This window comes from Patagioenas fasciata, chromosome 1 (genome assembly GCF_037038585.1).
Source record: "Patagioenas fasciata isolate bPatFas1 chromosome 1, bPatFas1.hap1, whole genome shotgun sequence".
NCBI lineage: Eukaryota > Metazoa > Chordata > Aves > Columbiformes > Columbidae > Patagioenas > Patagioenas fasciata.
Genome location: NC_092520.1, coordinates 178,506,380 through 178,518,505, shown reverse-complemented (window position 1 = coordinate 178,518,505; position 12,126 = coordinate 178,506,380). Strand labels below are relative to the sequence as shown.

The window sequence follows — 12,126 nt, the reverse complement described above, 5'->3', positions numbered from 1 at the left end:
GAAGGCCATAAACTGAACTCTGACTGGGACTGGGATGCAGGCAGCCTGCTCGAAAATGAGAAGTAAAAATGAAGGGGGAAAAATACGGGGAAAACAGGCAAATGAATGTTTGCTTCTGACACTGGTGAGCATGTCTGTCATCCTTCTTTCAGCTCCAGCACTACTTTCACTCTGAGGCAATATATTGTAGCCTTAACAGCCTCTCTTGTGCTCAGTGATGACTGATATTACTTCCTGATGGAGCAAAAGCAGCCAGAGGACTTGGCAAACAACAGTTTTCTTTGCTCTTTGGCTGAAGACCTTGAAATGAAAAATGAGAAGAAGTCCTTGACTACGCAATGGCACTTCATAAAATAGAGGCATCGCCATTCTCAGCATCGTGCCACACTGAAAGAGCCTTTCTTTTCAGAGTTGTGGTTGTGCAACAAGGCGCAGCTATAAGTGATACAACATCTACAGTTCTGAATTTCATTTTGTGAAAGGCTGAGGAAAATTCAGTGTGTTGAAATAACTGAATTCTGGTCAGCCTGAATGATCTATTTCCATTTTGTAATTGTCTATTTCCATACCCTTTTATTGTGCTCTGAATATTGAAACTTGCAAGAGAAGCCTCCGGTACCAAACCATATCTAACTAGGGAATTAAACCAGTATAACATTTTCTCCCACATTTTCTGGTTTGCAATAACAAATACATGAGAATCACATTTTGATATCCATACATGCAACACAAAAGCCATAAATCTGAGGAAGTAAATTAATCTGAACTGAAAAACTTTCACCCAGTTATGCCATTCACATTCCTCTTGGCTGCTAAAGGACTTTATGTAACATAAAAATGAAAATGAGATTCTGCCAGTTTTGCAGCTCCAGGAATTTAAAAGAACATAAAAGAAAATATTTTAGGACCTTTCATTCCACAGCTTTAAGTGGCAGTATAATCTTAATTGTTCCGATTAGACAACTTAGAGAAAAGGTGATTAAAACCATAAAGACTCAAAGTTATTCTGTGTACCCTTCCCCCTCTACCCCTCTCACAATCTAACATGAAACATGGCTAGCTTTCCAATTCACTTCAGGATGAAATGTAGAGATTTGTTATGTAGTGAAGAAACTGCTGTATAACAAACATTTCTCACATTGGCAGCTTTTTTTGCAGAGTGGTAAGGTTACAAGTAAGCATTTTGGAAAGATGATTTTCTTTTATGTTCGTCTTAATCAAATTAAGTTTCAATTTCAAAGACAACCTACAACATGCTAAGAAAAGCTGCACAAAGCGTCTGTCAGAGAATGGGATGCATTGCTGCAGGAAGGTTATGCCCACTGAAGAAATTTTGCGCCATTTGCTGCCTGTGCAGACAGCATCAATGGTTATGCACAGCAGAAGCTGCAAGTCAAAAGCTCTGGGGTGAACATGTTTATAGAATTTCGGTTGCATTGTACAAAAGAAAAGAGCTCTGGTTAGGGGTGGGGGAGGCAGCTGCACAAGCAAAAATATAAAGGTAAAGGGTAGGTACCAAGAGAGTCATGTTTCTCAAACACAGACGCCTGTCAGCCTTGTCCTGTGGAGAGGGGTTAAAGCTTTTAAATGAATTGGTGTGATTAGTGCAACTTAAAAGAAAAAAAAGGAGACAGTAAAATGAATGTAAACCAAATCAAAACCATTATATTTCTCTATAATTGGAAAGAAAGGTTTAAGATTGTTCTACCTCTAGTTCCCTCAGAATTCCTGACTGGCCACAGGTCTCTAAATCCTCCAGGGCCTGAGACCAGAAATTTTCCTCCTGGTCAGCCTCGGTGTTATCATGGGTACCTGCGAAGCTAGATTTACAATGAGAGGTTAAAAAATGCGGACTTTTCTTCAAAAAATATATTTTACACATGTGCCTTGCCACAGATTGCAACTTGAATGACAGAAGGTTACTGTAGGTAGGCAGGAGAGCGGGGAAGTCACTGATCAGGAGAGGCTGGATGGACATGCAGAGCACATGACAGACAAGTCTTCTCATAACCTGGCAGTTGCTAACAGCTGGCAGGATCTGAGCAGCAAGTTATTCAGTAAGGAGATAAACAGATTCCAAGAACAATTCAATAAACATTTTTACTGGATTGAAACTGGGACCTCCCTGTGAAAATTAAGGAATCAACCGGTAACTGCGTGCAGAGCGCTGCTCCGTGCAATGAATGTTTGCAATAAAACCTTTCCACCTTACAAACTTTTCCCAGGGAATACAAAAAGAGCCCTTATTTTTGAAAAGGGCAATTTACAAAAGAGGGATGGTGCTTTTTACACAACTCCAGCCTAAGCTGCGTTTATCATTCTCAACTTAAGCCCACCTGACTGCCATCTATATATAAACTGCTCCAGCCATTTCATACGCAAACACGGAGAAACTTTCAGGGGTGCAACTGTTCTGCACAGAGACTTAGGTCTCTGGTGTTTGGTAAATGCACCGAAGCCATATTACTAGAACCTTGAGCAAGATGCTGGTGACAGCGATGCTTAGGGAAGTGGCCCAGCAGGAGAGGTCTGATAAAAAATGCCAACTCTGCACTGCAGCAACACAGCCCAAAGCAACACCATGGCAGCGCACGTGTGTGGAGAGGAAGCGGGAGGTTTCTGCTGTCTTAGCAAGGCGAATCAGCTCAATGCAGGTTCACACAAGCATCAAAGCTGCTGCAAGGGTGGGGGCTGATTATGTGAAGGGCAAAGGGGAAGGATGAGGAAGGAAAGAATGAGAATTTGCCCTTTTGGTGGGAGCAAGCTGTTACTTTGGAGCAGCTAGTGGTGTTTAACAGCACAAAACCAGAGCAAACACTATTATGGAAGCATCTGAGGCCTTGCTTGACAATGTATTACTTAGAATAGCGTGAATGTAACACTTTTAGCAGAACAGCTATTTTAAACAGGAGAATTGCCCAGTACAGTGGACGACAGCTCGAATGTGTCACACACGATACTCTGCCTTGGAGATGCTTTCTTACAATTATGATCAGTCAAGCAGACAATGGTCAGCCATTTTAGTCTTTTATTGCAATGATTCTCCATCTAGCATCACTGTGTCTTCTAAGCTATTGCAATAGACAGAGCAATGGTGAGAATACCTACTCAGATCATAGATGCAATTCCTCCCAGGCAAAATAAGAAAGTATTTAAAACATTATTTTAGAAAGATCCTTGACTTCACAAATTAGCTCTTCCAATAAACCTAGGTAGTTACTTTAATAGCCAATGTTGAACATAGACTAATTTATCCATTACAATAACTTTCTTTATATTGCATACTAATATTATAATATAAAAAGGAACTTGAGTTAATGAACAGGTATATTTGAGGCAACTGTCTGTGACAGCAAAGACTGGATTCTGTAGAACAAGAGGGCCATTTCTTCTCTGGCTTCTGTGAAATTTGAAGTCATGTTTCCTATATGTTTGGACCTCTGTTTAGCTGGAGCAATTCCTTTTTCTGCTCTCACCTCGTCTTTTGCCTTTTCTATGAGTGTTGTCTCCTGGGGTGTGAAAAGCTTGACTTTCGCAACTCCATTACAGTCACATGAATAAACTGATTTGTAGGTGAGCTACTGCACCAAAAGAAAAGTACCAAAATAATTTCTCATCTAGATGGCTTTTTTTCTCCTGAGACCTGAGAGACTGATCTTATATCATGTGAAAAAACTGTTTGACCTATTTAAAATATATTGGGTTTTTTGATGCTTATTCAAAGGGCCATCAGAAATTTAGATGCACAAAAATGCTGAAGGAGAGGTAGTGGGACAGATATGAAGACAGATGCCTATGATTTGGTTCTTATTGCCATATAAGAGAAAAAATCCTTTAAAAAAAAAGAAAAATCAGGAGGTGACAGGGTGTTCTAGGATCTGGCAAACTCGCTCCTGTAGCTATTGTTTTGTAGCGTGAAAAATTTTCCCTGGAGCAGGAACTATAACAGACTTGCCCTACCTGCCAGTGATAAGTAGACACCAGGCTACAGAGCAGTTTAAGTTCTCTGGTTTCATTCGCTTGCCAATTGAAATTTGATTGTCACTCAACAGCATGTTAATGATGCGTTCTCTGCTTTTACAGTTTTTCTCCTTTTTCCCATTTAAACTGTTTTTCTTTTCTTATCCCTTCCCCCCGCTCCACCCCACCTCAGCCCAGCTGGATCTCCCTCCTGTGCACTCCTTGGTCTCCTACCTGGAAGTATTCCATTCCTCCAGCTGTGCCCCACCTTTCCTCTGCCCACCAGAGGCACCTTTCCACAGCTTGCCCTCCTTCTTCACGCTCCTGATGCTCTCCCCCCCGGATCTTTCTACGGAAGTTTGCTTCAAAAGGTTTTCTTGATTCTGTCCCAATGTCTCGGTCTCTTTCTGTTGCCACATGTTCTTGGAAGCTGTGCTACACAAAATAAAGGTAAGAAAAAAATACTTTCTAGTGTTAGAGAAGAAGATAAGATGCTTAGCTAGAGACAGAGGAGGAGTGGTTTTCTGGGGATCCCTCTAACAGTCTGGAAGAACAGACATGCCCTTCTCAAATACTCCAGCACTTGGTATAGCAACACCATCAGCTGTGACATAATCCATTTTACAGATACTAGGTTAAAATAATAATTATTTTAATTTGTGTTATATATCCCAGGTGTAAGTCACATTGACAAGTAAAACAAGATTCTTTATTGTGCATACTTTTGGTTGAGTAGTACTTTCAAACAGTAGTAGAATACATGCTCTTCATTTAAAAGATCATGTATTTCACAATCCAGCTTCCCGGTTCACTGCTCATCGACTTTTTCAGTCTATTACTGAAGTGACTGCAGAACAGTAAGTGTTCTGGAATCGATGGCTGCACCTCATGAGAAACAAAAGGTGGGCTTTAACTGTTGAGAAAGTTGCTGCTATTAAATTATAAATATTAACTTCAAACAAGAACGGGAGGAATGATAAAAGCTATGGTCATTTCCCTTATTAAATATTGTCCACTACAAGCCTGTGAAAACGTCTACTGTGCTTCCAGTAGAGACCAAAGGAGCTGGATATGGAGTGAGAGTTCACGCTTCCCCAGATCTGAGCCATCATCTTGCCAGACTTATCTCCAGACAAAATGTCACTGGGCAATCTGCTGTATCAGGGGATTTGTCATTCAGATTCCAAAAAGCAGTGTTGGCATCTACGCTTTGCTTTGATTTGTACCTCAAAGGTAACAGACTGGACCTTACGCATTTGTTTATACAGTAACCAGATAGGTTTTCTTTAGTACTGAACTTGAATTTCTCACAGACTGGGATTTCGGGCTCATTGTGCTGCTACACCAAGAAACTGTATTTCTAATGAAGGAAATGCATGTCTCAGGTCCTGATAATGGGTACAAAGAGCAGTGATGTCTGTCTTCCTTTGTCTGAGGAAGAAATGTTCTTTGGCAGGAATTACCCATCTGAAGTAACTCCAAACAAACATATAATAATCTTCCATAAATGTCACTAATCTACCCTAATAAGTTGCATGAAGTATAAATACTATATCTCATATTGAAAGGAAGAGCTGTAACAGCTGCATTAGAAAAACATAATTTCATCCCAAACAGGAAGTGTGCATTTTTGAGGCACTGCTGCAGATGCAAATCAGAAAAAAGAAACTCATACGGGAACTTACCTGCTTGCTGTAGGTCTGTCCCATTCGTCATCACTCAGCCCTGTATCATGAAATGGGTGGTTTCGTGGTTTGCTTGGAGGGGATAAGCTAGTCTGTTTAGGACTCCTCCATTCATAGGTATTGAAGTTGTATCCTGAAGCCTGATAGCTGTGTCCTGAAAAGATGAATTATATATTTATGTCACTGTATATGTTGTAATGACAGAAAAGCACATCTCTGAACCTGGGTTCTCTAGAACTTGGATGTGGACTCATGATTGTGACTTTTTTTTGCAGTAGTAGTCAGATTATTTATGACCTAAATTATGCCTGGAATTTTGTGTGCTCTAGAGCTTCTCCTGTGAAAGTCAACTGAAAGCAAAATCTTAAATATATCTAACACTGTTCTTCTACTGTTTAGGTCTCAGCTCTGTCTGATGTTTAGTTCTAGATACCTTCACAATTTATCAGTTTCCAATTTGACATCATACATTGAATACTAGTGAACAAACCACGTGTCATGAATGTGTTAAATATGTGTTAATGTGGTCATGTGCAATATGCCCAAAATTAAACCTAAGAAAACTGTGCTTCAGACCTATTGAAAAAAAGAGTTTACAAGGACCCATTAAAAGCCCCATCAACTTGACTTTTCAGATGATTAGCAAGAAAGCTTCTTCTTCCTCCTGGTAACTTTCTCAAATTTGGAAGAAACACAGCCAAAACTAAGTGATGGTATTAGTGGCAATTATGCACAATATTACCAATCCGTAGAACGGCTATCTAGATGCAAAAGCTGGCATGGTGCAGAGGCTCTCTAGTGACCAGTAACTGAAGCAATGCCAGAAGAGGCAGGAGGGCAGCTGTCTCAGCACCGTTGGGGCACAGCCCTGCACAAAGGCCAACGTGGGGATCTCTGTTCCCATGACCCTTTCTGGAAGGGGGACTTACGCTTAGCAGAGCTACTGCTTTTTGCCAGAGCTCCCAGAGCTAAGAAAAGGCTCGTCACACAATGGGCACACCTGTCCAGGACCCTTGGAAAGCTCATCCTGCAGAAAGGGATTTCTCTGTCAGCCATTTCCAAATATCTGAAGGCTGTGTAAGAGGCATGAGACAGCCTTTGTATCTGAAGAGTTTATTTCTGGGTGCTTTTATCATACAAGAAATGCTGGTATTAGTCCAATAGTATTTCTTTAACTGAATTAAGTGTAATTTGAATTCCAAGTAGGAACCAGACATTCTAGCTTCCAAGTGATGTATCAAGGCGAACACATGGATTGACTTGTCTCAAGCTGATGCTGATCTGGTAAGCAAAATCCGTTATGGTAGAGCTGCTATATATATATTTCATCTTGACATACTTATTTTCTAGCTCTATAGTTGGCGTTTTCTGATGTGCATACTGGATTAGGAAGTTCTGTTTTGTTGATGACTAACAAATATCACTGCTGTCACCTCTCAAATGAGGGCAATTTGCTTCCATCAATCAGTCTGGACCTGTCTCCCTCAAATCCCATGTAACTACAGAGTTGTGTGCATTTTCCAGCTAATTGGCAGACATTACCATACTCCCACATTCTAGGAAGGCTCTGGATTAGTAAGGTAGACACATTAGACAAAAGTACAAAATGGGGTATTCATTCAAGGAGAGAAAAAACTGCTCACCAGCATTAAATTAGTCACTAATAGGATAAAGCATTATCTGGTGCTCCAGAAACATTCCCCAAACTCCTCAATTTGCTCACCCTGTGCTTATGCCAAGAAAGGTTTGGAGAGTATCCAAACTCAACTTGACACGTCAAGACAGAATGAACTTTAATAGAAATGTGGGTCACATTAGTACCACAGCAAGGGATAAGGCACAAATCTGATTACACCCAGGCTGTTGGGCAGAAACGCCAAGTATCCAGCCAAGCCTGGGCTGATTTTTTGTAAGGGAGTTAGAAAAAACATCTGCTTGGAGATATTGGTTTAGTTTTGGCGCGGCATCTGAACCATCAGGACTTTGGAAAGCAGTCCAGGCCTCAATCCTTTCCACAGCTGAACAACTTGCTCCAAATATCAATTCACTCAGGAAATGAGAACTATCTTTTTGGCACTTATTCAGCAATACTTCTCCTCCAAACTTAAAAATAACAAAAGAAAATCTAGCATGACTTACTTCGATAAACTGACAAAAACAGTTACAAATAGAAAAGGGGACAAATTCATCCCAACTCTAACTCCAGTGAAATACAAATTATAAAGGAGGAACGTAGCACAATACTTGGAGTACTACAATAAATAAAATATTATACGTAACAGTAAATTACAAGCAAAATGTGGAAACCGGGAGTTATAATTAAATGTATTGAGACTGTCTTAAAGTAAGTTGATGCCAAATATATGGAGCAAGGCTAAAAAATATTTTTAAATTAAATAACAGAAAAAAACCCAGCCACTAGTAGTGACATGAGCTACTTCTTGATCTCACGTAGCTCAGCAAGTTTCAAAGGAACAGTTCTGCTTTCCAGAAGAAACCATCAGTGTTATCACTGAGCAGGCACATTAGAGATTAACAAGGGAAGTAACCAGCACAGAACTTCAATCTGCGTAGGAGATCTGCTGGGCAGAGCTCAGTTTCGGTTCTCTGTATGAGGATACAAAAGAGCTGCCTGTGAACCACTACCCAGGTTCCCAGAAAGTAACAGAAAGAAACAGAGGAATAAAATTGAAAGAATGTGTGCAACCAGAGTGAGGGAGGAAAAATTACTTGAGGTGAGGATCTACCTGCCAAAATACCTGCCAGGTAGCAGGAATAGCTGCTTCGCTATGGAAATAAACAGTAAAGCTGTGTGGAAGTTACTTTTCTTGTTATTTATCTCATCATCTAGAATGTCTGTATCCCTCAACACTTAAAGATATGACTCTTACAAATTAAAATTAGATTATCTGAAAATCCTATATAAAGCAATAGTCAAACAGAAGTACAAAATTTAGCATTAAGGAAAACCAAGTCTTTAAATAGAATGATTGTTTTTGAGAGCTGCAAGTTAGATGTTAATGATGCAAGAATGAGGAAGAAGCAAGATTTACAAATCATTAGCAATGCCTAACATTCCCCCTTCAGCAGTTTATAATAAATCTGATGTCAGTTAAAAATTACAGCATACAGGCATCAAATTCATGATCATCTGCAGTGTTTTCCATACTTAACATTGATCTGTATTTGAAGGATAAACTAATTTAGTTGTGGATGAGCTATGGACTGGTCTATTCAGATGTCAGTAAAGCTAACAAAAGCCTGTTCATGTATTGATAAATGCTTCATAACACATCACCTTGTCATAAAAGAATGAATCTGAGGCCAGCCAAGTGTAAGAAATCATGCTGCCTGGTGAGGTGTGTGGTCATAATGAGACACTGGCACATTACAAAGTACAAGGTTTAAAGTTGGTACAGATCAAGATCTCTTTAAGGCAAATGAAGGTCAACCACGAAGGTGATAATTTCTACTTTAAATGTGGATCACATTCTTGAGGGTACCTTGATTTCCAAAGCTGGTATCGATACCAGAGCCATCCCATGACTCTACTGCGCTGTCAACACTTGGGACTGTAGTGGAATAGATGTCTGAGAGTTTGCCAGATTTCTGTGCAGCAGAGGTTTCATCTTCAGCATCACTCAGTTCACTTATATGGCCCACAGGGACAGAAAATTTCTTGGGACTGGTAGCTGAACAGGATTATTAAAAAACAAAACAACAAAAACAAAACATGGTTGTCATTGCTTTACTGCAGTTCTAAGAATACGCTTTTTACTACTGATAATACGTTTTTTTCCAGGGATGGACTAAATGCTTGGTAATCAGTAACAACATACGCATTAAAGACCACTGATGCTATCCTTGGCTATACTCACCATCTGTCTGCTTCTTGATTTTCAAGGTGACAGTTTCTCCTGCCATCTGTAACAAATGAATGGCTTCGCTCAAAGGTTTTCCTTTCAGACTGCTGCTATTTATTGCTAGGATTCTGTCTCCTATGTGAATTGCCCCAGTCCTACAATAAGAGAGGGAAGTAAAACATTAAGAATAGAGCGTAAAAAGCAACAAAGGCAATCTCTTTGCATATTTGGAGCATGAAAGTCTCATCTCCCTTTCTTTTATTTTGCTTTTATAGCTGTGTTACAGAGTAACTCTTTTGTTAGAAATGCTTAAAGCAAGTCACCTTTGTTGTAGTGACAACAGCAGAACTGAAGCACGGAGATGTGGATTTCTGTGTCACTGCAGTAGTTGAGTTTATCACCTATGGATGATAACCATTGCAGCCCACCTGTGCAAGAGTCATCTCAGACTGCTCAGTAAGTTCTGAGATTAGTCAAGTTTCTAGAAGTCTCACAACATAACAGATAATGTCAGTGTGAGGGAGCAACCAGCTATTTCACCAATGTGGCTTTCAGGATGGATCATATCAAGAGGAGAAAATAAATTTTCATTGCGTAAATGCAAGTGCACAGCATCATGTTCTGTGTGCTGTACATCCTCTGAAAACACCACCAAAGTAGCAGTTTCAATGACTCTACCTATCTTAGAAATAACAGGTGATAGAAAACCTCAGCATTTTCATTATTCTCTATCCATTACTTACCATGAGGACCATACTTAGCAGATAAGTATATGGTAAGTTCAGATAAACTTAGCCACATGAAGTGCTTTCCTCACCTATTGTACTATACAAGGCTATTGATTTTTAAAGGCTGCTAAATTGTTCCTGTGACTAAGCAGTCTGATTGACTACTCTTTCCTAAGTGATAAGGGCCACAATCCTCTGCTCTGTCTTGTATAATATGTGCAAAAAACATCCTGTTAAAATATTACCCATTCTCCTAAAACTGCCAGTGATCAAAAAACAACAGCAAAAAGATTGTAAACTCAGATTTGGAGAATTATAAAAAAATAAATTGCTAAACCATGAAAATTAGCAGCTTGAGGTAAACAACATAAATCTTTATACTGACAAAAAGTACATTTAAAAATAATTTGCTTTCCAATTTACCTTTCAGCTAATCCTCCTTTTGTAAGGCTGGAAATTATTATGGGATCAAAGGGCTCTTCAGTACCAGAGATTGTAATTCCAAGAGGCCCACCATAGCGCTTGAGCTCAACAGTATAAATAATTGCTCCAGAGCTCTCCTGTTCATCTGAAATAAATGCCAAGGGGATGCAATTGATTTCTTATGAAAGAGGGAATGAAAAAAAATAGCACATTCAGTCTAGTGACTGGTAATCAAACAACATTTTCAAAGGATTACATTTCAGATACACTTCTTAATCATACTTTACTGGATTATTTAGGAAAAAAAAAAAAAAATCTTGTTCAATTTCTATTGCCAAAATCTGGTTTTATTGAAGTCAATAGAAAAACTCCCCTCATTCTATTAAGACTAAATTTTACTGCATTTAAAGTCTTTATATCTTCTTTCCTATTAAAAGGTAACTTCAGGGTATTTTGTTACAGGATCACAGGATGGTTGAGTTTGGGAGGGACCTCTGGAGGTCACAATGTCCAACCCACCTGTCCAAGCAGAGCCACCAGGATCAGGTTACCCAGGACTGCATCCAGATGACTTTCTAATATCTCCAAGGATGGAGACTCCACAACCTCTCTGGGCAACCTGTGCCAGTGCTCTGTAACCTTCACAGTAAAAATGTGTTTCCTGATGTTCAGGAAGAACCTCCCATGTTTCAGTTTGTGTCTATTGCCTCTGGTCCTGTTGCTGGGAGCCACTGAGAAGAGCTTGGTTTTGTCTGCTTTACACCTTCCCTTCAGGTATTTATAAGATTGCCTTGAGACTTCTCCAGGCTGAACGGTCACAGCTCTCTCAGCCATTCCTCATAGGAGAGATGCTCCAGCTCCTTCATCATCTTAGTAGCTCTTTGCTGGAACCTGCTCCACTATGTCCATGTCTCTCGTGCACTGGGGAGCCCAGGACTGGACCCAGCACTCCACGTGTGTCTCACCAGTGCTGGGCAGAGGGGAAGGATCATGACCACTCCCCTTCACCTGCTGTCAACGCTCTGCCTGATAGAGCCCAGGAGGCCTTTCGCCTTCTTTGCTGCATGGGCACGTTATTAAAGAAAATACAAGTTACTGCTATTGTATAAATACTGGTACTCATCTGTTCCTTGAACTTAATGGAATGCATTCAGAATCAAAGAGAAATCAAAAGTTTTAAAACCAAATTTCCTTAAAAGAATTGTGGGAAAAGTCAAAAGATAAGGTAAGCAGCTGTCCTACTAGGAGAACATGAAATACAGCCCACGTTTTTGATGGACAGGTTTTATGCTTTTGTAACAGAATGAAAAACAACTTCTGAATTCTGGATTATCAACTAAGTTGAATAGTAACTCCATTAGATTTGATTTCATTATGTCGCATGAGGTCACCTGCATTACTTTGAAATTCTGGTCTCACCAAACAATCATCAAAAATGGAGGATAATTCATCACTGAGTAAGCCTAA

The 12,126-nt window shown here is 39.8% G+C and overlaps 1 protein-coding gene across 16 annotated transcripts in view; it reads right to left on the bottom strand.

Moving 5' to 3' along the window:
* Window positions 1–12,126, bottom strand: part of GRIP1 (glutamate receptor interacting protein 1) — a 327,070-nt gene that overhangs the window by 11,391 nt on the left and 303,553 nt on the right. For 11 of the 16 annotated variants that reach the window (XR_011736585.1, XM_071802423.1, XM_071802437.1 and 8 more), the window contains 6 exons: window positions 10,660–10,837; window positions 9,524–9,663; window positions 9,149–9,337; window positions 5,646–5,799; window positions 4,195–4,395; window positions 1,709–1,820 (listed from right to left, as the gene is read on the bottom strand). Coding sequence is in view for 14 of the 16 variants with exons in the window: in XM_071802423.1 (XP_071658524.1) it covers window positions 1,709–1,820; window positions 4,195–4,395; window positions 5,646–5,799; window positions 9,149–9,337; window positions 9,524–9,663; window positions 10,660–10,837 (974 nt within the window). In the remaining 2 variants the exon portion in view is untranslated. The remainder of the gene's footprint in view (window positions 1–1,708; window positions 1,821–4,194; window positions 4,396–5,645; window positions 5,800–9,148; window positions 9,338–9,523; window positions 9,664–10,659; window positions 10,838–12,126) is intronic. The other 5 variants (XM_071802414.1, XM_065835590.2, XM_065835552.2 and 2 more) reach the window with 2 other exon arrangements.